Source organism: Phalangium opilio, unplaced genomic scaffold (genome assembly GCF_054372755.1).
Source record: "Phalangium opilio isolate 3A_F unplaced genomic scaffold, DU_Popi_V2 ptg000662l_1, whole genome shotgun sequence".
In the NCBI taxonomy this organism is placed as follows: Eukaryota; Metazoa; Arthropoda; class Arachnida; order Opiliones; family Phalangiidae; genus Phalangium; species Phalangium opilio.
Window position 1 is genome coordinate 1,087,241 of NW_028324246.1, and position 26,938 is coordinate 1,114,178.

The 26,938-nt window shown below is 34.3% G+C and overlaps 4 protein-coding genes and 1 long non-coding RNA gene across 6 annotated transcripts in view; 2 read left to right on the plus strand and 3 right to left on the minus strand.

Annotated features, from left to right (window-relative positions):
- The window catches only part of LOC149588239 (putative glutamate receptor), an 84,425-nt gene that overhangs the window by 53,185 nt on the left and 4,302 nt on the right, over positions 1–26,938 (plus strand). The window contains exon 2 of one of the 2 annotated variants that reach the window (XM_089863038.1): positions 26,854–26,892. The gene's annotated coding sequence lies outside the window, so the exon portion shown is untranslated. Of the gene's footprint in view, positions 1–26,794; positions 26,893–26,938 lie in introns of those variants that run through there. The other variant, XM_089863039.1, reaches the window with a different exon arrangement.
- On the plus strand, positions 586–1,154 carry LOC149588243 (uncharacterized). Its single transcript, XR_016380007.1, has 2 exons — positions 586–867; positions 963–1,154. It is a non-coding gene; the product is annotated as an uncharacterized LOC149588243 (long non-coding RNA).
- LOC149588244 (E-selectin-like) lies at positions 4,443–7,949 on the minus strand. The gene is made up of 6 exons (XM_089862894.1): positions 7,889–7,949; positions 7,502–7,699; positions 6,934–7,161; positions 6,154–6,345; positions 5,879–6,091; positions 4,443–4,785 (listed from the first exon to the last, which is right to left on the minus strand). The coding sequence occupies exons 1-6, from the start codon at positions 7,947–7,949 to the stop codon at positions 4,769–4,771; spliced, it is 909 nt and encodes a 302-aa protein (XP_089719020.1). The 3' UTR covers positions 4,443–4,768.
- Positions 13,914–17,912, minus strand: LOC149588245 (glutamate receptor-like). The gene is made up of 6 exons (XM_089862993.1): positions 17,663–17,912; positions 17,446–17,604; positions 16,571–16,712; positions 16,286–16,506; positions 15,221–15,516; positions 13,914–14,653 (listed from the first exon to the last, which is right to left on the minus strand). Exons 1-6 carry the CDS (start codon positions 17,780–17,782, stop codon positions 14,350–14,352), a joined length of 1,242 nt encoding a protein of 413 aa, XP_089719119.1. The 5' UTR covers positions 17,783–17,912; the 3' UTR covers positions 13,914–14,349.
- LOC149588246 (late histone H2B.L4-like) lies at positions 23,364–24,798 on the minus strand. The gene is made up of 2 exons (XM_089862817.1): positions 24,448–24,798; positions 23,364–23,726 (listed from the first exon to the last, which is right to left on the minus strand). The coding sequence occupies exons 1-2, from the start codon at positions 24,727–24,729 to the stop codon at positions 23,472–23,474; spliced, it is 537 nt and encodes a 178-aa protein (XP_089718943.1). The 5' UTR covers positions 24,730–24,798; the 3' UTR covers positions 23,364–23,471.

A 26,938-nucleotide genomic window follows, 5' to 3' on the forward strand; every position in this document is an offset into this window, starting at 1 on the left:
TATAAATCATTCATCAGGATTAAAGCAGTGTACTAAATATTAGTGAAATCGGTTGAAATTCATTGTCGCTATTCCATAAAGAAGGTTGTTTTACATTTCTGGTCGCCATTTTCAAGATGGCCGCGGATTGAAATAATCTTTCTTAGTGCGTACCTACTATTAGGGATTGATGTAATTTTAGAGCAGGAATGGAGAACAGAGTAATCTGGGCGCGAGTCAAAGTCCCGGACCCCTTCCCCGGAACGGTGGTGGGTATGAAAGAAGAGGCGGGTCATAACGACAGAGGTAAAAAGGAATAACTTATTTTTCGCCGTCCTCGTTTAAGTGAGCCAATAAGATAATTTAAAATTATCGTTACGTGTTGGAGGGAGGGACTCTATACTGGACTATGAGTCGGACCAAAGGTCTATAAAAACCCCCCTGAAGTAAATACTAACTGTTCTCCATTGTTGCTTCTAAAATTACATCTATCACTGCTACTACTTAAGAATAACGTAACTGAAAATTTGCAGCTTTCTATAGCAGGTTTTCTTATATAATATAGTTTATATAGTTTGGTTATTAATTACTTGCTGTTCCATTGGACTAATATTGGAGATGTAAAGCAAATGCTGCCACCATTTATTATAGCATACTTCCCTCTGATGTTCAAGATAATTCCAATTTGCCGTAGTTCCAAAAAGAGGTGGCAATGCGATAAAGCAAAATAGAACCATCATGAACGCTGGTGTCAACCTGCAAATGACAAGGTCGAAAATAATTTTGCAATACTCCGTGTGGTTTCCAATGTGCTAACACTTAATTATGATCCAAGGCTATACAGTGTCTCCCATATACGTTATAAATGTGTGCGCAGTGCCACATAAGGTAAAGAAAATATTTCTTAATTTTACCTTAAATATCTAAGAACGTACTGTTTGCAAATATTCCATTTTGAATCTTTGACGGTTTGTTCTTTTAAGAAGAGGTACGAAGAAAGAAATCCACTGGCAAAGGGAAAACCATTAATGAACATCGAACGTTAAATTATGTGAAAATTAATATTAACTCTACCTCATTAAGAAGAAAGTGTCAACAGAGAGACTTCCGTGCATAAAAAAACTAAAATGTAGCGTTAATGCCTCAATATAAAAGTCGGGAAAGTTGTCTGAAAATTATTGAAAATTATTTTCAGTTTTACAATATAGGAAACAGTTTAAACGTACCCATTGATGTGAAACCAAAAACGAGCGTATGACCAACTATAACCCAGGCCATGGTAATTGCGCGAATTCCGTGTAAGCAACTGAGATCACCAGGCCTACTTGATGTGTCGAAGATGATACTTGTATTCTTTATTACGGATAAGCATCGTATGATTTCTTAAATTGGGTTAAAAATTTAAATATTATAAATAAATTGAGGAACATAAATCCTTCACGAGAGAAATTGTTGAAATTTCCGCAAACAAAGTTGCTATTCCTTGCAAAACTAAATCAGCTTACCTGTAAAGATTATTTTACCACTAAATTTTTTGACTGCGCTTTGTTGTTTCGACACGTGTTCCAGAACTTCCGAAGAACTTAACTTTGCATCATCGGGAGTTGAATGAACGGAAATATTAGGGAGCGTGTTAAGTTCAATATTACGGGATTGGTTTGATTTGAAATCCACGAATGTACCCACGATCACAATAACAATCAATAAAATTAGAAATAACCTGCAAAGTGAGAGCTAGTTACGTTACGTCGAACTGTTGAAAGACATCTTTCGTAGAGTGTTATTATTAATTTATTTAGTTATTGTTCAGCGAATAGATCATTTCGAATTTTCGATGTATCTAAGAGGGAAAGACACGGGGTAAAACTTTGCTTTCCACCTTGCTTTTTGGCGCCTGCGCTGTAGTCTTTTTGCATCATGATAGTGCACAGAGACGGTAATGTATCAACCCCCTGGTATGTTTCGAACTGAGGGTTGCCTATACTCTTTTTAATTTTACATGTAATTTTATTAATTAATCGTACGTACATCGAAATGGTCTATATTGTGTCTATTTACGGATATTACGGTTTACTTACACGCATATGATTGTCCGGAAAGGTAAAGGTTCATCAACTGGAGTGCATACAATATCATGCGTAGATAAAATGTTATCCAGAAACGAAGCTGGAAGAAGGCTATTTAATGCTTCAACTGACATGCTAGGCCTACCTAAAAAAGATTTTAAACATAAAATATGTTGCGTAATACCATGTTGTTGTTCCATGGAGCAAGCGAGTGATAGATGTAATTTTATATTTGGTAAAGGGAAATTCAATTGGCCATTGACTAATAGCTAAACTAGTTAAATAACAAAATATTTTTGAGTATTTGTAACCTATAGACTAATACAGCACTGGGTTTATCAGAAATAAAAGGAGTGTGCTGTCTTCTGAAAGATTACGTGGCAACGCGATCACTAATTAGTGAAAGTTCCTCATGGCGATATTTTTAAAAAAATATTAGCACAATATTTTTGGTAAATTTTTAAAGAATTTTTTTTGTTCTTTCATTAGTCTAATCGGTTGGTTGTCTGGCAATTGCATTTTTTCTTTAAAGTAGGAGGATTCAAAATACAACAACGTAAATAATTTAAATGCGACATTTGATAAACATGATCATGGTCTCCTCTCAGCAGAGAAGCTTAAAATTAGATATGAATAATCACTCCTCTGTATTACTAGTAATCATTTTAAAATTGTCAAGAAAAGGTGTTTTAAAGATTACGCGTAATATCCTTAGTCCAGTCAAAAGTACAGCATGTATGTACACTTATTACGCTGTGTGGTTGGCCCTTCGTAATTATGGGAAATTGGGGTTTGAATTGTGACACGGCAAATAGTACAATAATAGCCATACTCGCTTAGCCATTATGACTTCAAAATATTTCAATACTTTTAAGGGTCCTGTTTAGGAAGAACAATGCTTCAATTCGTTTTCTAGTAAAACTATGCTGTAATTCTTCAGCGCCACATGGGTTCGGTACGCAGAGACCTAATCTGAAACCAGCTGATACCTGAAAAAACATATCATCTGATCGGTACTCGGTGGTAAGATATTCTAAGATAATAAATGATGATCTACAGTTGAGTATAAGAATCGTTGCGGTTGGTTCAAAAATGACGCAAGTTTTTCTCATAATATATACTTTTGATGAAACATTATCTGAATTTGTAGTACCCCGTGAACTTCCGTCCCAAGCTTGCAGTATCTCCCTTTTAATCCCGATGGGAATTCTGTGGATTTTGGCGCCTTTGCTCGTACACATTCATCGAAACTTCCAGGCCAGTACAAGTTTCCCAATAAAATTCCACTGGGTGGTTTACCAATAGAGTCCAACACTGGGGAAAAAGAAACATTCTTGTTAGCTGTCCTCTGGTACAAATTCAGTTTATTAATTGTCTTTGCTAGTTATAATTTCAAGAAGTGCGGGTTACTCGGGACTAGGTTATCATTTGCAATTCTATAAGAAAACGAAGGGGGGAACAGTCCGGAGACAAGTTTATTATTTTGAACACTAGGCCTAAGGGGTTCACTTGTCCTAGTGACTAGTTTAAAAAATATTCTTATTTCCCAGACTGTATGGGGCAAAGGTATGAAATATCTGCATCATTTTGTCTTTATAAAAACAAATTTTTATACAAATTTCAAATTAAATCAAACGGTGCGTAATTAAGGATTATCCATAAAGCCAAAATGTTATTGGTCTAAAATAAGACGTTCTTAACAGGGTCAATGCATTTCTAAAAACTTTCCCATAAACTTCACCAAATTCTATAACAAATTGTGTCTGTTTTTAAGAATAAACATACAAACAGAACAAACCTTCACTTTCTGTACTTTAAACGAAATCCTAGCCATACTCAGACCATAATGTTCTCCATTTTGTAACGATGATTATGTTTTCACTTACTTTGTAGCACCCATGCACTCTTTATATTCGTAGACATATATTCTAGAGATTTCACGCACTTCAAGACTTTCTGGGGTATCGGAGTATGAATATCGCTCGCATTTATTATTTTACTTCCGGAATCTGCAGCAGAAGATATCTTTGGTGCGGTTCTCATTAACGAGGAAATGAACTTGTTCCTTAGGTTAGCATCTTGAAAAATTTCACTTATAACATCATTGATATTATTTATACCATCTTCCATTTCCACGGACCATTGAATCAAGGTACTTGTAATAATTAGGCAAATCAACACGGAGAAATGCATATTTATCTGGTGCAAGAAAGATTAGGCTTATTAAGACAACCGAGGTTAACGTGTGCTTTTGCACAAAGTTTGAAATTTCATTCAGCAAGCTGTGATCTAGTTATAATTTAGAATTTATGTTTTTTATTAAAATTATTGAACGAAATTTATTACATCAAGCTTGAAAGGGAACAAAGAGTCGTAAACCTATATTTTTAAGATTTTATGTTCAATGCAGATGTGTTCGACAAAATAAAAAAGAGTTCCAAGGTATATTATACACGATAACCTTTACATGTTAGTTATTGCAGGCTTTTAAATATTTACGATGGTTTTGTTAAACTCGACATTATTATTTATCTCTAATTTGAACTCTTATTTTTGAAACTGTACTTTTTTATTGACTCTCGTTTGACAAGAAAAATTAGGATTACTTTGCAAAGTCTCAAAAAGGTCTATGGATTTTTGTAGTCAATATTATAGGTTTAATTGAATTTCAGACAACTTCAATTATAATTCTCAAATTTTATTCATTTCATGACTGAAGAAAATCACGGTGAGATTCTCACTGAAAATTATAAAGACAAACATTACATAAGGTGGAAAAATTAATTGGCCCGTTTACTTAGAGGTAAAAAGGGTTAAATGTAAATTTATAATTTTGTAGGAATAATCAAATAGACACAGTGTTATTAAACTAAACGTTTTAGAGGTTTATATAGCAAATCTGAGTTACGCGATGTAAGCAGTATGTGCCTGCATAAGTTCATAAGATATGTTCCATAAGTTTGTCACTGATTACTGAGAACTTGTCATGAAGTGACGTAGGTCATAGATTCTCGTAAAGCGACGCCTGGCGATTGGGGCGCTGTCAAAGGCTTAGTACAAGCTAAATAGGAAGATGGACTGCAAAGCTAACCGAGTGTAGTCAATTCTCGCGTGTCGATCTAGAACTAGCTCTCATTAAGCCTCTAGTATTACGCAGTATAGGTATTGTCATACTTTTTGAACATATCTTATAAACTTATGGTGCCTGACATAGAAAAATATAGAAGCGACAAGGGGAATCTTTCTTCTCTCTGCTGTATTTAGATGATACTTTGAGAAGTGGTTCGGTACTCTAGGAAGGTCAGTATGCGTGGGCCATGGTGACGACAATAAAGAGATATGATACGGGCTTTCCGACAATTTTACGTATATAATAAAGGTTCCAGTGTTGTTTCGATGTTTTCCCGCTACATAAGCTCCAAAAATGTTCTTCAGTGTTAAAAACAAACAAGTAGCAACTATTACGTGATATATGTTGTACCGCGAACTTCTAAAAATGCTTTCTGCCAGCACCATGCAACTGGTATTAATAATTTCAATGCTACTGTCTTAGCTAATTTAAATGTGCGTCTTAATTTCTGTTCAATATCAACATACATCTCTAACGTTAAGCCAGTTTTTCGCTTCCACCGTGACTGAAAGTGGGATTTTGGAATCATTTTCGAGAATAACGTGTTTTTCTACCTTATCCGGAAACTCTAAAATTTTAAATAAATATAGAATCTAATTTAGAGAAAAAGCGTTTTCTTAGGCCTAAGCTAAGGCGTATTCTATTGGCTGGCAGTTTGCACGTGACACTTCATTACAGAGTCAAAACATTACATTTCAATTACCTTTGGTTGATGTGACGGTTGGCGTTTCGCTTTCGCATTTTGGGGAGGGTCCATCCCAATGTCCATCATCTTGACATTTTAAAGATGGTCTTCCCGCCAGCTTATATCCGATATCGCACGAGAAAAATATAATGTCCCCCTCCTTAGGAGTCTGCACTTTTCCAAACACTACTCCGAACTGAGGTGGACCGAGTTCCGTACAGCTTGCTATTACTGTGTTTTAGAAATAGTTCGTGTTAGCCATTAAGAATGTTACTAGATTATTTACAGCATACATCGACATCTTGGTGCTTGACCACTCCAAAACCCAGTACTTTCACAACGTACTGAGGCTTTTCCTTCTAATTGTCGCCCTGGAAGGCAACTGAAGTAAATAATAGTTCCCACTGCGTTCTGATCACCTGTTTTCAAAAATTCCACTCCATCTGGCATTTGTATTTCAGGACATCGCAAAGTATTTTCAGGCGCTTGAAATTGGTGAAATTTTCATCTATTAGTATATCTTTACTAGGGTTTTGTTCAATATGCAATTTAACTAATAGGCTGAGTGAGGCCAATCTATTTCAATATACAGTTACTATCTCCGTAAGTTCATAAGATTTGTTCCATAAGTTTGTCACAGGTTACTGAGAGATTGTCACGAATCAGTACAGACTAAATAGAAAGATGGACTGCAAAACCAATTAAGTGTAGTCAGTTCTCGCTTGTCGTTTTCGTACTAGCTCTCAGTTAGTCTCTAGCATTACGAAGTGTATGTAGCGCCATACTTATGGAAAATATCTTATAAACTGATGCTATCTCCAAATTATTTAACAATAATAATAAGCAAAACTAGCTTAGTGTAATTTTTATCTGCTGTAAATATTCATTTCTTAATGATTTTAATGTTTTTAAGCCAGCTGAATCATTTAAAAATCGTTGCGTTAATTAGTTTAATGGGATAATAAACTAAGAGAGAAAGTTAAGTTCAATCAAGTTTCTGAAATAACCCATAATGCCATTGACAAAACACTTAATACGTTTTCTATTCATTTACAATGAATGTATTTTATTACCAGGTGACTCTTGGTTGTAATCGCTTCTCTGGTTAAATATACTACATCCTGGTGCGTCAGAGCTCCATCTGCCATGGGATTCACAGATTAACTGTTTATTTCCAATAAGATAATATCCGCTGTTGCAGTAAAACGTGCATAAGTCGCCAGTTTTTGAGTTAGGACCACCGCATCTGCCAGTTATGAATCCGTTTGATGGTGATTTCAAATTTGGACAGAACAGCGTTGCTGAAATACCGTCAAATATCATTTAGACTGGAGCCAGTTTAATTAGAGGTGAATTATGTAGTCTCTAGGGGAGGCTGGGAAGAATCATGTTACTTAACTAAAGTATTAAGAGTATACAGAATGTCACTCTCCTTCTATTATCTCCTTCAGTTAGTACAAAGAGATTTGAACCATTCGAGTTATACCTTGGCTTAGGGTATTGTGTGTCGGATTCTTTCAGTTAAACACCTCGTTTCGAGTATTTGTAGAGCCCAAAGTGAGACGAAATGTAAAATCGACCTTGAAAATTCCCTTACGGAATTTTCCAAGTGAGAGTGAGGAAAAAATGTACGTTACTAACCATAACTGTTAACATTCAGTTTGGTGCACGCTGGTGGTGGCTTATCCCATGTTTGACTGCTCAAGCATGTTAACATTGGATCCCCCATAAGGGTGAAGCCAGAAGCACAGTTGTATGTACAATAATCTCCCGGAATAGCTTCTTTACATCGACCCGAAATAATTCCATTCGTTGGTGGAAACAAATCAGGGCAACAACCTGAGTAAATAATTATTTTACGACTATGTAATTACACACCCGCTGTTTTTTTAAACATCTGTTTAAATTTGGGTTTGCGAAATTAAGGTAACTCTATCGTATACGTATTAAATATAGTATAGAATCTAACCATCGAAGAAGTAGAAGTTAAATTTATACATAGTTTTCAGATTAGGAGGATTGATGTACCATTTACACCAGGATTCCAGACTACTTGGTGATTCACTTTGACCTCCAAGTAGCCTGGCATCCTGGTGTAAAAGGAACCAGTCCTCCTAGTCTGAAAACTATGTATAGCGAATTCTATTGGTCTGCTCTGAGATCGTACGTGGTTTGCTCTATTTTGTCATGAAATCAGACGAATATTATATAATATAATAAACTGTAACCACCGCAAAAATAGTATGGCGCATTGGCATATAATAGAAACAATGGTTTGATAGAAAACATTTGGGGATGCACTTTGACAGAATATTCCATTCTAATGTAAGAAGAGGGTGTTTTTATTTTGCTCGTCATGACTTTTCGATAACACGTAGCTCAAAGTGGCAGTGTGTCCAGAATCATAAAGAAACTTAAACGCGGGGATGTGAGATTTTTGTAGTGAAAATTATAACATCTATTTGGAAATTTATAAATTTTGATACGAATTTATTCAATTTTATTGCAAATTTATTGAAATGTAATACAAATGAATGAAATATTGATATTCTTTAAATTTTTAAACCTTAATATTTCTTTAGACAAAATAATGTTTCATGTGCATCTGGCAACAATCTCATAAAAAACTATTGCGCGTGTGACCTCGCCTTAATGACAAGTACAAACAAGCATAATATCATAACTTTCCTACCTGCAAACGATATATTTACCAATATTATGGCAACGATCGTAATTCTTTGATAGAATGCTTGAGTAGAGCACCCTTCAACCCCCATGGTTGGAGGCTGGGAGCAGAAGGGCTACTCTGCAACCTTCAGTTAACGTTCTAGTGCTTTTTTTCCAAGATGAGCCTCGCATTCCAAATAGTCATTTGAAACGTATTTTTTCCTAAAGTACACTGTACGAACTATCCATTACTCGTGCGGATAATCATTCTTCCTTTCATTACTATGCCTTTTGCGTGACTGGTACTTTAGAGGTCGAAACATAAGGTTATAATATTAAGTAAAGTTCCATAAGTTTGACACTTGTTAGTCTTTCACAATGCGGAAGTTTCACTGAAAGCAAGTTTGAGATATATCGATGATTATATAATTTTTTCTCCTGCCATATCGATATACTATTTTTATCGGCTTAACGATTTATAGAATAAATTTTTCTATATTTTTTAAAGTATTGTTATTTTTTAACGATATTTGAATTACTTTTTCGATATTTTTGAAAATGCTGTTGTTTTCTAACGATATTCGATTTATTATTCCGATGTATTTAAAAATATTGATATTTTTAACGATATTTGAATTATTTTTTCTAAATCCGAATTACTTTTTCTGTATTTGAATGATTTTTTCGATATGTCAATTACTTTTTCATTGTGTTTATTACTTTTTCGATATATTTGAAATATTGATATTTTAAACGATATGTGACTTATTGTATCAATATATTGGAAAATTAGACACTTTTTAATGATTTATGAATTATTATTTCCATACATTTGAAAATATTGAAATTTTTAAAGACATGTAAAAATATTGCTTCGATCATTTAACCACAGCTATATACCGAATATCGATTTTTGTTCCCGATATCAACATCCTTAGTTGGAAATTTATTTATTGCAATGTAATAACAGCCCACAAAGTCAGCAGTATATTTGAACAACGATTTACCATACATTTCATATAAGGTTAACTTAACAGGGTAGTTAATTAAAGTTAAAGTCAAACAACGACGCGAGAACGGACTATACTTTTGCAAAGCATAGTTTAGTTTATATCCAAGCTTTCGATGACTTATGGAATATGTTATATTATATACTTATGACCGAACTGTCAATACCAACTGATCAAACAAAATGTTCTGGAGTCGAGAGTTTTGAAAACGAAAAACAATGGCTTTGGTCGAATCCATTTTTTATTATCCTCATTGTTATAATGATTTCCTCGTTATATGGAAGGCAGGTTGTTGATTTTGTAATTATATTAACCGTAGATAATGCATTGGTTAGTGAAAGTGCTAGCTATACAGGGTGTTTCTGAAAAATCAGCCATTAAAAAAAGGGGGATGTTCTTTGGGCGATTTTGAGTCGAAATTGTTCTATCTCCATTTTGTCGTCTGGGTCACCGTTTTCAAATTAAGATAGGAGTATTTTATGGATGGTCCCTTAAATTTAATAAAGAAAATGAAAGACAATGGTTTCTAATTTAATTAAGGGGTCATCCGTAAAACACTCCAATCTTTACTTGAAAACGCTGGCCCGGGCGGCAAAATGTCACCAATGTCACTGAACATTTTCGACTCGAAATCCCTCAAAGAACATCCCGCTTAAATTCTGATAGAATTTTTAGAAACACCCTGTATAATCTAGAGTCATTACAGTTTAGATATTACTTGAAAATGAACCTTTGTTAGACCAAAATCAAAACATTTTTAATATAATGAAATTATTTTTTTTATTGACAAAAAATAAACCCGTTTGATAAGTACTGATATATAAAGAAAAGTTGGTAATTTGCTCTACTCGCGTTTCGAATATCAAAACTTAATTAAACCCAGGCCACCATTTTCAAAAAGACAGGAGCGGATTGAAAACGCTTTCTTAGTAAATGAAGTACACACCTATTACTGAAGATCAATGGATAGTTTATTTGTATGTTCTTTTAATACATCATAAGTTATTTGACACTAAAGATTGATAGGTTATTACTAGTAATAAAACATCCACCACCAAAAATAAACACAAAAGCCATCAAAAATTATTTAGTTGTTAATGATAGCTTAAATGCAGTTTCGGAAGCAAAATGTCCACGTAATATTTTCTCATTTCATCCACTTTTTGACAATAATTTTGAAATTGAATCGCAAATTCTTTATCCCTATTAATAATTGCAATCTCGGTTAAACATTCCGTAAATTCTTCAAGCGTCTCTCCATAATTTACAGCGCACATTTCAAGAATTTTTTCCGTATCTAAATCGTTCTCAATCTTACCACGATTCAAAATGTAATCAACCGAAATTTTACTAACAAGTCTGTTATGTTTTTCATTACTCTCCATTTTTCCAGTTTGAATATTGTTACACAAGAAAAGTTTAAAATACGATTTAACCAAGTTACCCAATAAGAAAAATGTCACCTGTCCTTGACTAATTCTGTATTTTGTCACCGGAACCAACGGTAAACAAGATAATTTAAAGGCCTTATTGAAATTTACTAAATTTCCACCTACGTATAAATAGAACATGAACAAAAACTGATCACGCTCGTACTTTTTTATAACAACGTAATTATTTATAACTTGACATATTTTGTAATCAAATTTTCCTTCAAATCTTTGTACCTTTCCTTCAAATATCACTACCGGTTTTTCAAAATACGTCGGCATTTCGAAAATGATGTAACCAGCAGCATCCTGGTCTTGGATTTTAAATTTCAAAAATGGACATAAATGTGGACAAAATTTTCGAATATGAAGAATTTTTGTAATTTCAACGTTTTCCAAGTTTTCAATTGGCACTTCGTGACCCATAACTGAATTTGCAATGCATATTTTATCTCTCATTCCAGGGTAGTCACCTTGAAGTTTGTTTTCCAGTAAATTTTGCAAAGTTCGAGCGCGAATTGAACAGTTTATGTTGTTAATTCCGTAGTTATTCGCATCAGGATTATAGGTCGAGAAAAATACTTCGAATGATTGATGCTGTTTCTTGTATTCACGGTATATGTCTTGCGTTTGAGTTAGGGTTTGTTTGGAATTGGCTTCATATTCGTAACATATTTGACTGCATTTATCCACGAATTCTTCCAGAGCTTTCTTGGATTTCAATTCGAACGTTTGGACGTTGTACTGCCACCAGTCCCATTTAGGAACGCATTCCTCGTATACGCTTTCCATGATGTTGTTAATTCAATGGTTTCTACACTCTGCAACCTACAATCAATTTGATATTGTTGATAGGTCACCTTTTTTATATTACATAGGGATATGTTTACGTTCTTGTCGTCATTGTTATAGATAAGAGTGAATTATTAATTATCGTAATTGTTTTCCTCCATTATTTTCGTTGTTTTGAAAGTGTATTAATTGTTTTCTATTGAAGAACTTGGGTTTTCCCTAGGTTCATCTAGGCAAGGTTTGTGTAGAAATGGTTGGAAGACAAGAATGGTTCGTCTATCCAAACTTAAGCCACTCAGAAAGTCATAGTTTTTCAACCATCTCTTTACAAACCTTGATTTTTGTTAATTATCAATTACTTCTTCCAACTCAGCGAGTTCTCGTAATTAACGGTAGTTAATGTTTATTAATATATCACTTCAGATATTGCGAAAAAATCTTTTTGAACTTTTCCAACTCCAAGTTTTTTCAATTTACATTAGAGTGTTTTAGAAATTTACCTTAAAACATGAACATAAACGTTTTTTTTTGTTTTAATTTCGTTAACTTTGAATTACACAAAACCGTTTACGCTTCGAGCGGGAAATCAAAGCGTATTTACTAAGACTTTAAATCAAGCAATACTTAGGCATACTTAAAATCCAACTATACTTTGGTATACGTTAAGTTTAATAATAGAGATCTTTATTTTTGATTCCACTAAAAATGGCAAAACAGTCCATTTGTTTTAATAGAAATCCTTAACTTCAATTTCACTGGCAAAATGTATGATGGGTGATTTTTATATAAGTAGCACGATACCATGTGTTGTTGTTAGACATATATATTCGATGTATTATTAATTTGACAACATAAATATCTTTATCAAATCAATTGACATCTGTGCCCTAATTCTGAGTGATATAAACACAATAGAGCTATAATATTAAAGCACCTTTATAACAGAGGCTAAATTGTTTAATAAAATCGTATTCAGATACTATATTTATGTCATTCTGTACAACAGTTCAAGACTAGCATATTCAGAACCACGCACGCACAATGAAGTCAATTTACTCTGTATTAGTACCCAAATTAGAATGGTGGAGCTTCGAGTTGCCAACGGTAAAGTTCACGGACGAGGTAGAAATTGGACTCTTTATGAACCAATGTCACAAAATACTTGATGAATTCGAAGCCAACTGCAGTCTCGAAGTCACACCTGGAACCGATCTCCACAAAGACTTCAGGAATCAAAGTAAACCATTGGCAACGTTTTTCGTCGATTATGAAATGAATTACAAAAAATATGACGCGACGCAAATGAACTGCGTTATAAGGGCTCAAAGGTTAAAGGACATTTTAAGTGAAGAATTTAAATCCAGTTTCAATATTGACGATAATATGTGGTGCATCGCTTCAAGCACTAACGGTAATAAAGAAGCTGATGTTTTGGAAGCAAAAGGCGCTGCTCTGGACACGTTTTTCATTAGAAATTACAGCCCACACTGCTGTCTTTTCCTAAATATCGAAGTAAATGGTAGAAAAGGTCGAGTATTCTTCGAAATGATCGGCTATTTAGAAAGACCAACATTGATTTTTGAAGGTGAGCAGTTCAAAGTCGAGTGGTACAACGGCGTAACGTCCTGTTCTTTTACGGACCCGAGATACATTATGATTACAAGAACAGTAAACGATAAATTCGTCTATTCTTTTTGTTTATTCGTTGGAGGAAATTTTAAACGACCAGATCTAGCCGTAAAATTGGCCTGTTTACCAAGAATTCCATTTAGAAAAATATTTGTTCGAAATAGGGTTATTGTACTGACTATTAAACCTTATTTTACAAAGCCCTATTTCGTCTTTGAAATTGTGGAAAAATTAGGAAATACTTTTAACGAAACTGTGACACGAAATGTAAATGTACCTGTGGAATATTTCTTGGGTCAAATGGAAAAGGTTGAAGGTTATGAAAGAGAAATTGATATTGCTGCAAAAATGTTTCAGGAACCTCGTGATAAAACTTTAGGGCATTTAAAAAATTTGGCCGAAATTAATCAAGATAAAGATTATTTAAATCAGGTTCAAGAATTAAGTAAAAATATCAAACTCGTTGGAGTGTGAATTAGAAGAGAAAAGGTTTCTCAAATCAGGTTAAGGAATTAAGTGAAAATATCAAATTTTTAAATTAGTTTATTTGCTGTTTAGTGCGTAATTACAAATGTCTCGATGAAATTATAAGGGCTTAATTACTTATTTTATCAAAATTATTCAAACATGAATCAGAAAAATAAAATTTTCTTAAATTAGGTTGAGGAATTAAGTCAAAATATCAAATTTTCAAATTAGTTTTAAGTACCTTTTAGTATATAATTACAACTGTCTCTATGAAAATATAAATGCTTAATTACGTATTCTAGTAAAATTATTCAAGGCGGTGAACCAAATAATTCAGAATAATTTTCCAAAAATCTTAATTAATCCGTTTCAGATCTTTTAATTGTTAGGGATCCCGTTAATTATGAAAGTTAATTAAATCAGCTACGCGAAAATTGAAGTAGTTCATGCATTCTTGACGATGCATTTATTAGATCATGCTTGACTTAAAGCGTTATTTCTTCAATAAATTGAAACAGTGTTTAATATTTGTAAAAAGTCCCAAAAAAATTAATTTTGCTTTGTTTCTTCCATGAAAGTAATTTTGTTTAAACAGAAAATGGAAAACGTTTTCCAAAATAAGCAATGAAATTGAAACACCAACTCCACTAAGAAAAATTATAAAAATTCCTCTTGCATCTGAAAATCCTATAGCCTTAAATGAATCATTGTTTAAAATTTGAAGGCACACTTCGTAGTTTTCGCTACTTTGCTTAATGTCTTGAGCAATTAAACCATTGTCCACTAAACGGAGAGAGCTGCAAATGTATAGAAAAATACGCTATTAATTTAAGTTTTTTATCGCCATTGCTTAAACCCGTCAATAATTAAAAAAAGAAAACAAGGTAATTCAACAATGATAAAGTTTTTGAAATAATAAATAACCGAAATAATGGAAACTGTTTTCAAATTATCATCAGGAATTTGCTTAATTAAAAGAAGCAGGAATGAATAACAAGCTTTAGTGGGTTTCCATCTTGAAAAAGACGGCCAGAAGTGTAAATAAAACCTTTCATATGGAATAACTTCCACTCGTTACAGCAAATTTCACCAATATTTTTCCTATAGACGAACTTTCGGTTTGTTGGGGTAAAATTTGCCTTCATATTTTCAAATGGCTTCCCGAAAAGTAATAAGAATGTCTCGAAGGGCTGACAGGCAGGGTGCCTCTAGTGCTAGTACAAGTCAGAACTTCACCAAAACTTAGATTAAATAGAGTAAACATTATAATTTAAAATTTCGTTATGCTTGGGAAAGGAGTTGGGACTAAAATAAGGTAAATGGCTATTCATCTCTGCTTCTTTAAATAGTGGAAATCTTCTTACTTGAAAGTAAAGCGTTCTTTTAAACTTCTTGGCAAATGCTTGTTCAAAGCAATCGATTGCGGTTTTCCATAAGCCTCTAGCGCAGTCAAGTGAAACCCGCAAGGCAATTTTTTGGCCACCATTTGAGCCAACATCGCCATTACTGATGAAAGTTCGGTAATAGCAACGTATCTCTTGTCTCGCAATACCGAAAGGAATTGACGGTGCGTAAATATCACGTCACTAGATAGTAAGCACTGCTTTGGATTTTGTTGGATGATGTCCCACAGATGTCTTGTACCGTCATTTGCGCTTTGCTTTAAGATGGCAAAAGAATAAAAGTGTGTCGTTAAAAACCATAAGCATGTCATATTCTCCTTAAGTATGGGTCGATGGATATTGGCTACGACTACGAATCGTTTATAAACGGGTAGAGTGGCGTCTCGTTGGGGTGAATTTTTCGTATAGGGACGTATTCTGGGTGCGAATTTGCCATAAATAGCTACCATCGAATTCTCTGATCAGTGGGCCTTGCCTCGATTCTGTTCAGGATGTTGTAGGAGAAACTTTTGAAAGAATATGGCGGAGAACTCTCTTTAATTTTATCTCGCTCGGACAATGACACTACTAAAGTTCCATACGGTAGCCCCATACTTATGCATTATTGGATTATGTCAAGCCTTCTGGGAGGAATACAGAAGGAGACGTATTGTGGGGCAAACTAATATTCCACACCGCTCACCTAATCCTCCACAGAGGGTTGCTAAAGAGGGGTTGAGTTGGTTCCTTCTTTGTATATTTGTTACTATTTTGCGCCCTCTCTCGAACGCAAAATGTACTATTTTCCAAAGGGTCTCGTACTGGTTGCACAACTACAGCCAACGGACTCTTTTTTTTTTTCATGATCAAGATCCTCATGAGAGGACAGTTCAATGCAGGAGTTTGTGGGAACTCTGATGATACTTGACACGTGATAAACCAAGTTTTCCAACATCCCCTTTTCTCCCGTTTTGAGATGGAGGTCAACAATACCTCTCCTTTTTTACTCCTCCCTGGGTAAACTTGCTAAATGAGCTAAGTACTTACTTTAACAACAGATACAAAACTTGATCCATGTTCTAAGAGTGGTATTGCATTTGGAAATCTTTGGAAATCGTCCAAACTCTTAACAAAATCTTCCGGGCGTGTAACTACTAAATACGAAAGCAACTCGCCAGATAACGCTCGGCACAGCAAACCAGTTGCGAACAACCAAAATGCGAATAACAATCTTTGGCTCAACTTTAGGTCTTGTCTTAGTGGAGTACCTTCATAATTAAATACATATTTCAACGGTTTACAATTCAAATTAGGAAAATTAGCTATTCTCACAGGTAAATGTTAGTGGCCGAAAATATGTCAAAGAGGCGTCGTTGACTAAATAATTGGTGCTAGATTTGTGGCTGATTAACAAATCTATTAAGACGTGAGTGGAGACTATGAATAAGAATGCTAGAAGAATTGACATCCACACCTGTAAGCATAAACGGATAACCCTTTTTAAGTGCCCATCATTAGGTCTTCGTTGGAAAGTTTACTGCCGCCTTTACGTCAGCGCCTAATTGAAATCGGGCACCAAAAATACAACAGAGATTTTTCTTTCCATGGTAGCACCGCTAGGGGGGTGACCTGACTATCTTGGGTGAAATTTTTAGTTTAGATTATATTTTATCGTGGGACAGACTAGTCCTCAATAGAGCCGCTTCAAACATATAAACTTAATGGTAGATTATCAATTTATGGTATTTGCGAAATTGTGTGGTACAATTAAAGCTTTTCGTGTTTAATGAGTCTTAGTAGTTTTATTTAAGTTTCAGTACCCTTATAATATCTATTTCTGATTTGTTAATTTGGGGTTCTTAAATAATCTATTTAGGGAGAGGTTTGATCTTATCAAAATGTAATTTACACAGTATGAAAGCATAAGTTCTTAAGATATGTTCCATAAGTATATTTCACTTCTTATACTTCGTTATGCTAGAGACTTACTGAGAGCTGGTTCGGGAACTACGGGAGAAATGACTACACGCGGTTTGGCCATCCATCTTCCTATTCAGTCTGCACATACCAAGCCTTTGACAGAGCCTCACCAGGCGTCACTTAACGAGAATCTATAAGGTTTCATCTACGTCACTTCATGACAGGCTCTCAGTAACCAGTGACAAACTTATGGAACATATCTTATGAACTTCTGATTAAAGTAATACCAGTTTTTGAAAAACTTGAAGAACAAAGAATAAGGGTTGCGCTTCTTCTTGGCTCCCAACCAGCATCGTCACGACATCCATGTAGATTGGGTTTGTGAATTGAACAACCAAACTTCGTTCTTGAGTTATTGTAAATGGTCCAACAGCAAAATGAGCTTCCTAAAAGAATCATAGCATTTTTCTAATCTTCAATTTAATTTAAATTTATAATAATTACATTTCTGTGAACCATTCCAATCATTCCGTTGTACGAACCATTATCGAGTCTTCTACCCCATGATTTATCAGGAGCTTCAATGTAATGAAAACTGCAAAAATAAAATATGCTTATGATCATAAGTTCCTAAGATATGTTCAATAAGTTCCTAAGATATGTTCAATAAGTTCCTAAGATATGTTCAATAAGTTCCTAAGATATGTTCAATAAGTTCCTAAGATATGTTCAATAAGTTCCTAAGATATGTTCAATAAGTTCCTAAGATATGTTCAATAAGTTCCTAAGACATGTTCCATAAGTTTATCATTTGTTACTGAGAGTTTGTCATCAAGTGACGTAGTTCATAGATTCGCGTAAAGCGACGCCTGGTGAGGCGCTGTCAAAGACTTAGTAAAGACTAAATAGGAAAATGGACTGTAAAACGAGTGTGGTCAATTCTCGCTTGTCGTTCTCGAACTAGCTCTCAGTTAAGTCTCTAGCATTACGAAATATGGGTAGTGTCATACTTATGGAACATATCTTGTAAACTTATGATATGATTAATATGCATACCAATAATAATAAAAACAAAACTTTTGTGCTACGATGAATGAAAATCAGTGTTAATTGTCAATTAATAAGCTTGTTTAAAGTGTAAATAAATAGCAGCTTTCTTTTTAAAGGGGCTGTTAGGACCGTAGGTCAAACAACGATCTTCCTCTTAGGGCTAAGCATAGCGGAGAGGTAAAATAGGAGAGGGGTCGGCCTGCCCCTTAAATTCACAAAACATTTCTGTTTAAGACATAAGCAGGTCAAATTATCATGTGCTTTGACCTCTGTGACCACGAGGTCAAACTGAAAAGCTTTACAGTGTCACCCTCACACGTCTGCTGTCCGAATTGGAGGTAAATGGAGTTCCCGTACAAAGATCCGCACGGCATCGAGCGATTTAAAATATATATATTAATCTAAAAATTATTCCAACATCAAATATTCATTGTCTTATGATCTTTCGAAAGAAAGAGTTAATCTTCCTTAAAGAAATAAATATATAAATGACGTTTCGATGTGTGAACAAATATATGGTTCACATTTTTTGAACTTCCTCAAAAATAAATATTTATACTATATATCTCACCTGGCATTCATGTTTCTGGTGAATTGATCTAGTAAAGTTGTCATTGAACCTTCCAAATCGTTGATATTGCCGTTCTCTGTTTTCTGATAAGAAATCCACGGAATCCACTGGACACGAAAATAAAGATTTTAGAAATGGGGCTAATATTTTCGCGGGATATCATCCTTAACAAAAATTGGATTGCATAGATCACACTTGTTAATTAAATTATAGTAAATCTATTTTAAGGTTTTCGTTATGTTTAAAATTAAAACTGAGCCCAGTCTTATATAATTGAATTATAATCTGAAATTCTTGAATGATGTTTGGCACAGCCATAAGTAACATAATAAATATAAGTATGACAATTAGCCAAAACTAACTATAAACCTATTTTCGGACCTTTTACGTCATCATAAGTTCGCGCCCAGCACAGAGACCCCTAGCGGTGGAAAATGAAGCGACTTCCGCCTCATATTGAAAATCCGGTTCAGAGTTTTAAAGAGACGCCATTGAAATTTGAGTAGAGGGTCCTAAGCCTTGGTTATATAGTTGATTTGTATTGACTTTTTACCGAGTTTAGCGCGACCACATTACGAATTTAAAAATTGCACTGGGTAGGTTTAGTTACCGAATATTTAGACTTCAAAAGGCTTATCATTTTTGGTGCTGAAATATCCGACTTTCAAAGTGAAACATACAAACACCGCGACCCCGCGAGCTTGTAAAATAAATAGCAGACGAGCTATTTCCGACACAAATACGTTCAAGGAGAAGGTTTATTGTGATTGGCTAATATTGTAGAACTATGTCATTCGCCAAAGACCAGCTTGAAGTACTCGACGGGGTTGCAAGTCCTGGCCTGATGTAAGTGAGAGTGTCAGTGTTGATTATAGGTTTCATTTTGAAATTTGCATTATTACAATAGGAAGAGTCATACTTATGTTTATTATGTTACTTATGGCACAGCTTTGATCAAATGTAGAATCAATATAAAATTCATTACAGAACAATTTTCATAAAGAAAATATATCTAATGATTCTTCATAAAGAAAATAAATCAAATGATTCTACATATAGAAAATAAATCAAATGATTCTACACAAAGAAATAAATCAAATGATTCTACATAAAGAAAATAAATCAAATGATTCTACACAAAGAAAATAAATCAAATGATTCTACACAAAGAAAATAAAACAAATTATTCCAAAACTTCCCCTAAAACTAAATAAATATTTTCATTGACACCTGATCTTTTAGCAATAAGGATTAACCTTACTTTTGATATTGCTACGGAAAGGTTTATTGCCATCGAGTCCAAAGCCATACTTATTCCGATCTCAATCCAGCTTTACGCTTTCGAAATCTAAATGAAAACCTAAATAAAATATTTAGGAAAATTTTGGTTCTGTAATTGGAAAATTTCTAACCATGAACGTCTTTGGTCCCGATTGCGTTAGTACTATTGACATTTTTCACTGGAGTCGACCACAGAGGAGTTCCAAGGCAAATTTTCCTAGAATATATATATATATATATATTAATGGTCCACTGGTGTGGGAAACAAAGCTATTCATAAACTTAAGTACTTCGGCCAGGCTTGACCGGCCGCTTTGACCGTAGCACTATAATTATAACTCGTAGCTCATGATTCTGAACTTTAGGTATAATTTTGTTTTCGCAGTCACGAATATTTGAAAAGTAGACCCGGGCAAATTCAATATTTACTTAAAGTGTTAGAGTCACCAATAATCGCTATTTTTAAAACTAAAAGGTTTTATTCCCATCTGAAAGATCAAATCTTTCTTATTAAGAATATCTATTTATATAATGCATTATAATTTTTCAAAAATTATTAAAACCCCGGCTTTCGGAACCTACTCGCAGAATTTTTTCAAACAATTTTGACAGTAAATTTCGCGGTACTCCACATACCCCTGGTGACGTCACGATTCGAGCGCGCGTGAACCGCGACTCCGCAAGTCCTTTTTTTTAATTGATAGGTGGCGCTTTCCAAGTGATCGAATTTGACGCGCGCGCGATGTTTTAAAACTAGGCTTAGCTCTCGTAATGAAATCTGTCTCGCGCTGGTCAACCACTTATGACATCACCATTTATAATTTATTCCGTCTTAATGAGGATATGTGAAATATCAATTTTCTTTTTCATATTACAAAATTAATAAATTTCTATAAGACTTTATTATAACCCAATTGATGTTTTAAAACGAAAATTAGCCACTTTTCAAAAAACGTGGCACTAACACTTTAAGCAATAATAAAAGTGAAACACATTCTATGCAGGCGCTGCTAAGTATACTTTTCTATTGTTCGAAAATATAACTAAAAGTAGGTCAAATAATTTAATATTTTGCCCGGTTTTCCAGCTAGAAAGTGTAAATTGTTTACTTGGACAAAATAATATCAACAGTGTTAATGAACTAAACGAAGCTCTTGATACGGCGAATTTCTAGATACAAAATAATCCACTTACTGCAAATTATGACACTCGCGTTTATGAAACGTACAGTGGCGTTGTCCGCTTCTCTATGATGAAGGGAGTCAATATAACTAAATTATCGAAACGGAGCAGAAAACCCATTTAGAATCCCATGAAAAATTCATATGAGAAAGACACGCTGCAAGATGCAGTCGATCGCCAAATGTTTTGGGTTATTATGGACAACTTTGGCTTTCAATGTCCTAACGACCATGGAGGGATTTATTTACTTATTTATTTATTTCTATACGCTACCTACTTTCCATGCTGCTAAGAATTTATTGAAAGAAAGCCTATTCAAATATCTTTGAACCCGGACGCATTTTTCACTGTAACTACTTGAACTATGTGTGTGATATTTAGATGATTATTACAAGTAAATCACGTTTATTTAATGATAAATTCGGACTTGACTTAATGAAAAAAGCAACTAAATGTAGTTACGAATGTTAAATGAGTAGAGATAAAAAGCCTGAAATACATACTAAAGCAAACTCCGTAAACCCCCTTACATATTGAAGAATGTGCTGAAGTCTACTTGTAAACTATGAAAAGGCACTACACTGAACTTTTACCTTTCATTTAAGATGGTTCCCAAACGTAACGAACTAATAGTTTCTTTTATACACGATCCCAATGGACAGTCACTTTTCAAAAAATTCCCATGTTATCTCTATGGCCAAAATATACTATTTCTCACCAAATGTCGGATTCATTTTATGGATTCTAAAACCACCCTTAACAGCTATATTTTTTATAAAATTAACTTTCAGATGGATCTTTTTGATATTTTAACCACACATTAAGGGTCCGGATTTTGGTTCAGTGCAATTTTTCAAAGCAGAAAACGTAATACAAAAAAGGTTACAACCAATTAAAAAACCTTCCTTATACATTAGAGGCAGCATCAAGTCTTTTTTCTAAGAGAGCTACCGCTCCTTTAGAATATATACTCATACGAGACTATGAAACTATGCTAAATTATTAATTTCCAGTAAGAAATTTATAAATTATTATAGGTCAAAGGTCAAGTATTGTCTTTACTACGCAAAAGAAATCCACATTTGGACTAGCTCAAGGGTCAACAACTAAAGATCACGAGTAGGGTTGTTTTAGATAAACCTGAACCGAAGTTAGTTGGTTAGAAACTCTTAATATGTTTTACTGTACAGTTAAGTATCCACGAATATCGACCCAAAAGTCCTAGAGCCTTATTTTTGGCGCGTTTTTTTCCATGACGTAAAATGAAGCAATTTTCGTTAGGTCTGAGCGGACTCGCAATCTAAACGATCGAATTCGAGTCAATCGGGCTACGTTTGTGAGTTCAGTCAAAATTAAATAGCCTGGTTGGAAAATGGGATATTTTTCTGAATTATAGGACTAGGTAATTTTATAGAAAAAACATTAGGTTATAAATCAATTTCAGAAGATATATATATGTTTCATAAGTGTGTCACTGGTTACCGAGAGCTTGTCGTGAAGTGACGTAGGTGAAACGTCATTGATTCTTGTAAAACGACGCCTGGTGAGGCGCTGTCAAAGGTTTAGTACAGACTAAATAGGAAAATGGACTGAAAAACAGCGTGTTGTCAACTCTGTCGTCGTTCTCGAACTAGATCTCAGTTAGTCTCTAGCATTTCGAGGTATAGTGTCATATTTATGGAACGTACCTTTTAAACTTTTTTTACTACCGATGTATCTATATATATATATATATATATATATATATCATTAGTAGAATAATATAATCATTTTACTTATGGTCGCAGTAGTCCTTGTTTTTAATTAAACGCTAATTATCTTGTAATAAGAGATCATATGATTGTTTAAAATTTTCCTTTTATATTCAGAAGGGCGTGCTCTTCAGGTATAATGTTATGTTACCTGAACTTTCCCTTTAATTATTCTATTTACGGGTGCATTGGACCTTCCATAAGTTGCATTAAATAGAAATATGCGTAATGGAATGAGCTATGTGTTCCATGTGTTTAAAATAATACCTTCCTCTCCCTGGGTGTAATACTAAATGGTCAGAATTTTATTTAAATAAAACCAATTCTGGTCCTAAACTACTCATCAGAGAAAGAAAAAGTTCCCAAGACATAAAAGTTACAGCACTTTTAATCCATTAAATACTTCAAATTTTAAAAGACAAATTACATGTACATCAATATAAAAAAGCGTCCTTCGTACGATATGGCTTGACTCGAATTAATCCATTTTGTTGCACATGTACTTTTGGACGGCCTTGGTTCCTTCGGACAGAGCATGCTTGGCCAATTCCCCTGGCAAGAGAAGACGAACTGCTGTTTGAATTTCGCGACTAGAAATAGTCGATCTCTTGCTGTAGCCCGCCAATTTGCTGGCTTCGTTAGCAATCCGTTCAAAAAGGTCGCTTATGAAGCTGTTCATGATCGACATGGACTTTGACGAGATTCCAACGTCAGGATGAACTTGCTTCAAAACCTGCAATTCAAACATCATTATCAATTTAACCCTAATGCAATACTGCCATAGGTTAGTTATTTGTCATTCTTTGCCAGAAAAAAATTAGTAGCCATTTTCTCAACGTATCTTGGCGGAATATGGTGATAAGCTAGACTGATCATTGTGTACGACTAATTTACCTAACGAATAATCTTGCTCGCTGCGTCCTTGCTACTAACATAAGTACATAAGATATGTTAAATAAGTCTGTCACTGGTTACTAAGAGCTGGTCATGAAGTGACTTAGGTCATAGATTCGAGGTAAAGCGAAGCCTAGTGAGGCGCTGTCAAATATAACCGAGTGTAGTAAATTCTCGCTTGCCGTTCTCGAATTAGCTCTCAATAAGTGTACAGCATTCCGAAGTATAGCTATTGTCGTACTTATGGAACATATCATACAAACTTACTCTACTAACCAATGAAATAACAGAACTAAGTCAAAATTATGAGCCGTTACGTATATACTACTCAAGCAAGGAAAAAAAAACCCCCAGAGATATTAACATGGGAGATAAAGGGTCACAATGATTCCTACTAGCTTATAATAATATCCATTGGAAACCACAACTACCAAAGTCTTCTAAACGACACTATCTTTAAGCAAAAACTTCATAACCAAGGACTTAATCAACTAACTACTTAGTGTAGAAAAATGTCGAATTTAAAATTAGTTTCCATAGCTTTAGCGAAACGCAATTACCCTGAACAAGTAAATGGCGAAACTCTCCTGTCTTCTCTTGCTACGTTTCTTCTTGTCAGTTGCGCGAAGACTTTTCTTATTGACACCCTTGGCGATTTTCCCAGGGGAAAAAGACGTCGAAGTCTTTTCAGTTGATTTTGTTTCAACAGGTTTGGACTTGGGCGATTTTGAACCGCTTTGCTTAGCTTTCGGTTCCATCGAAGGTTTTTCATTTGAACTCGTTTCAACAGGTTTGGACTTCGATGACGATTTTGATGAGCTTTCCTTAGCTTTGGGTGCCATTTTCAAAGGGTAAACTCAATAATCAGGGGACAAATGATTAGATTTAAACCACGGTCAACGTTGGTAACTGCTGATTAATGAAGTACCGTATTAGGTCCAAAGCTTTTATTTGATTCGCGAAAACACCTGGAGATTTCTAAAAAAAATACAAAAATAGCCTTGCGTCGGTTTTTTTAAGTTCCCCCTATTTTCTATTGATTATAAAAAAGGAGAAATTAACGAAAACGCATTATATTTCCGCTAATTTGCGATAGATGTCGCTATTTTGAACAACGGTCTGTGTCGCATAGTTCATTTTGTTCACAGAACCTGGTTCGGAATTGAATTGGAGAATGTTTGAGAAACAAGGTTTAAAAATGTAAATGTTTGGTTTTCTAATGGCCTTGTGGCCACTTAATTAATTACAAGTTGGGAAACCAAAATAAACCTTTTCGAGACGAGACCCAATTAAGAAGTTTTTCTTAAATAATTAAATATGATTGATATTAATTACTTTAATCGTCATTAATTTACCTTAATTCTAGTTTAATCATTTTAAGAAACTTTATTCCTAAAATCATTTTAAACATAGCTATTGTTGACGTTTGAATTCAAGCGTATGCCTCTTTAACAATTTTTGGAAATTTAGGGTACATAACGCGATTGATTCACATTAAATGATATGAAAACCCGCAATTGCGTGAACCTTTGACCATTGGGTGGCTAGACAATTCACGTAACTCTAGCCAATCGCCGCGTACTTCTTAATCCTAACGATGGGATTAGAAGCCAGAAATTCCTTCTGCCAACACGTTTGCTTCGATTTGCCATCTGCGAACGTTGTGACTCACACAGACACGTCCAGTGTATCTCTCCTTGACGTCACCGTCACTCGGAGAAGTATAAACAAACGAACAAACAAATCTGTCTCTCAAAAATATATTTAAGATTTTGTGAATTCAATGATATGTACTTCATGAATAAAATCATTTATATAGGATTTGTTTCCGAACTACACTTTGATCTGTCATTAAAATAACTTACGATGGTCTCGTATAACTTACCGTATATTTACTAGAACAGCTGTTTTGATTCTGTTGTGTTTTCGACTGTTAAAGGATTCATTCAGACTACACGTTTGCAGGCATTTTAGTTGCGCGACTAAAATTGCAATTGCTGCTGATGTTGTATTGAGTGGTTGTATCAGCGGGAGTCGCATAATTTCTAGTTTGAAACTATCTGTCTGTCGGTTAATAACCCTCTAACAGCGATTACCTTGATAACAAAGCGCAAAATCAAGAATGATGAAGCATGCTACACGGCGCGAGAAAGTTTCAACATAGTGTACTTTTTGTTTTTATACCTATACACTTTTGCCAGGGCTGGCTAACTTACTCTTCTAACAGTAGTCTGAACAAAACCTTAAGTAATTCGTTACCCAATCTTGTTTATCTGTATTCTTCTTTAATACCATCGTTGACAAGAAAATTGTGGTCCCAAAAACTGATTTCATTTCGAAAGAAATCAAAAATTATACCGTATTTTAAAGTTCGATTTATTGTTGTGTTGTGGTGTAATAAATATTATTCGTCGTCTTGAATTAAGCGCTTTCATTATTTGTAACGTAAAAGAATCAGACCAGCAGTTAACTTTGTGCCATTGAAAGCGAAGCACCGCAACAATTTACGATCTAAATAGTCCAATTGATTTATGGATACGCAAATAATGGTGAAGTTATTATTAATTGATATTAAACTTAAGTTTTAAATCTATTTAATAAAGGTGGACAACATAACCACTCAAATTTATAATATAATGGCATAATTAAAACAAAGATTCACCAATAGCCAATCAAATCAGCACCGTCAATGTGTAAAGCCGAATGCTGTGTACATGTTTATAAATACGGATATTTGACCATTAAAGTAGTTCAGTGCCTTCTTTTCTCGCGATTATGTTGCATGTGAAAGCGAGTGCAAAAGAAAATTATAAAATACGCGTGAAAAGAAGATCCTGATTGGCTAGAGGTGCTTTTAAAAATTGCTGTTATTGTTCGCCAAATCTACATGCACATTTAAGTTTGAAAGTTTCCGTTATGTTTAAAGTTTTCTGATTAATTGATTATAACTTTAAAATTTTCACCAGAATACAACTTTAAAACATTTGAAATTCACATTTCTGCCAGTAAGTTGATATGTTCTAAATTTTCTGTAGTAGCAAACTTTGTAAT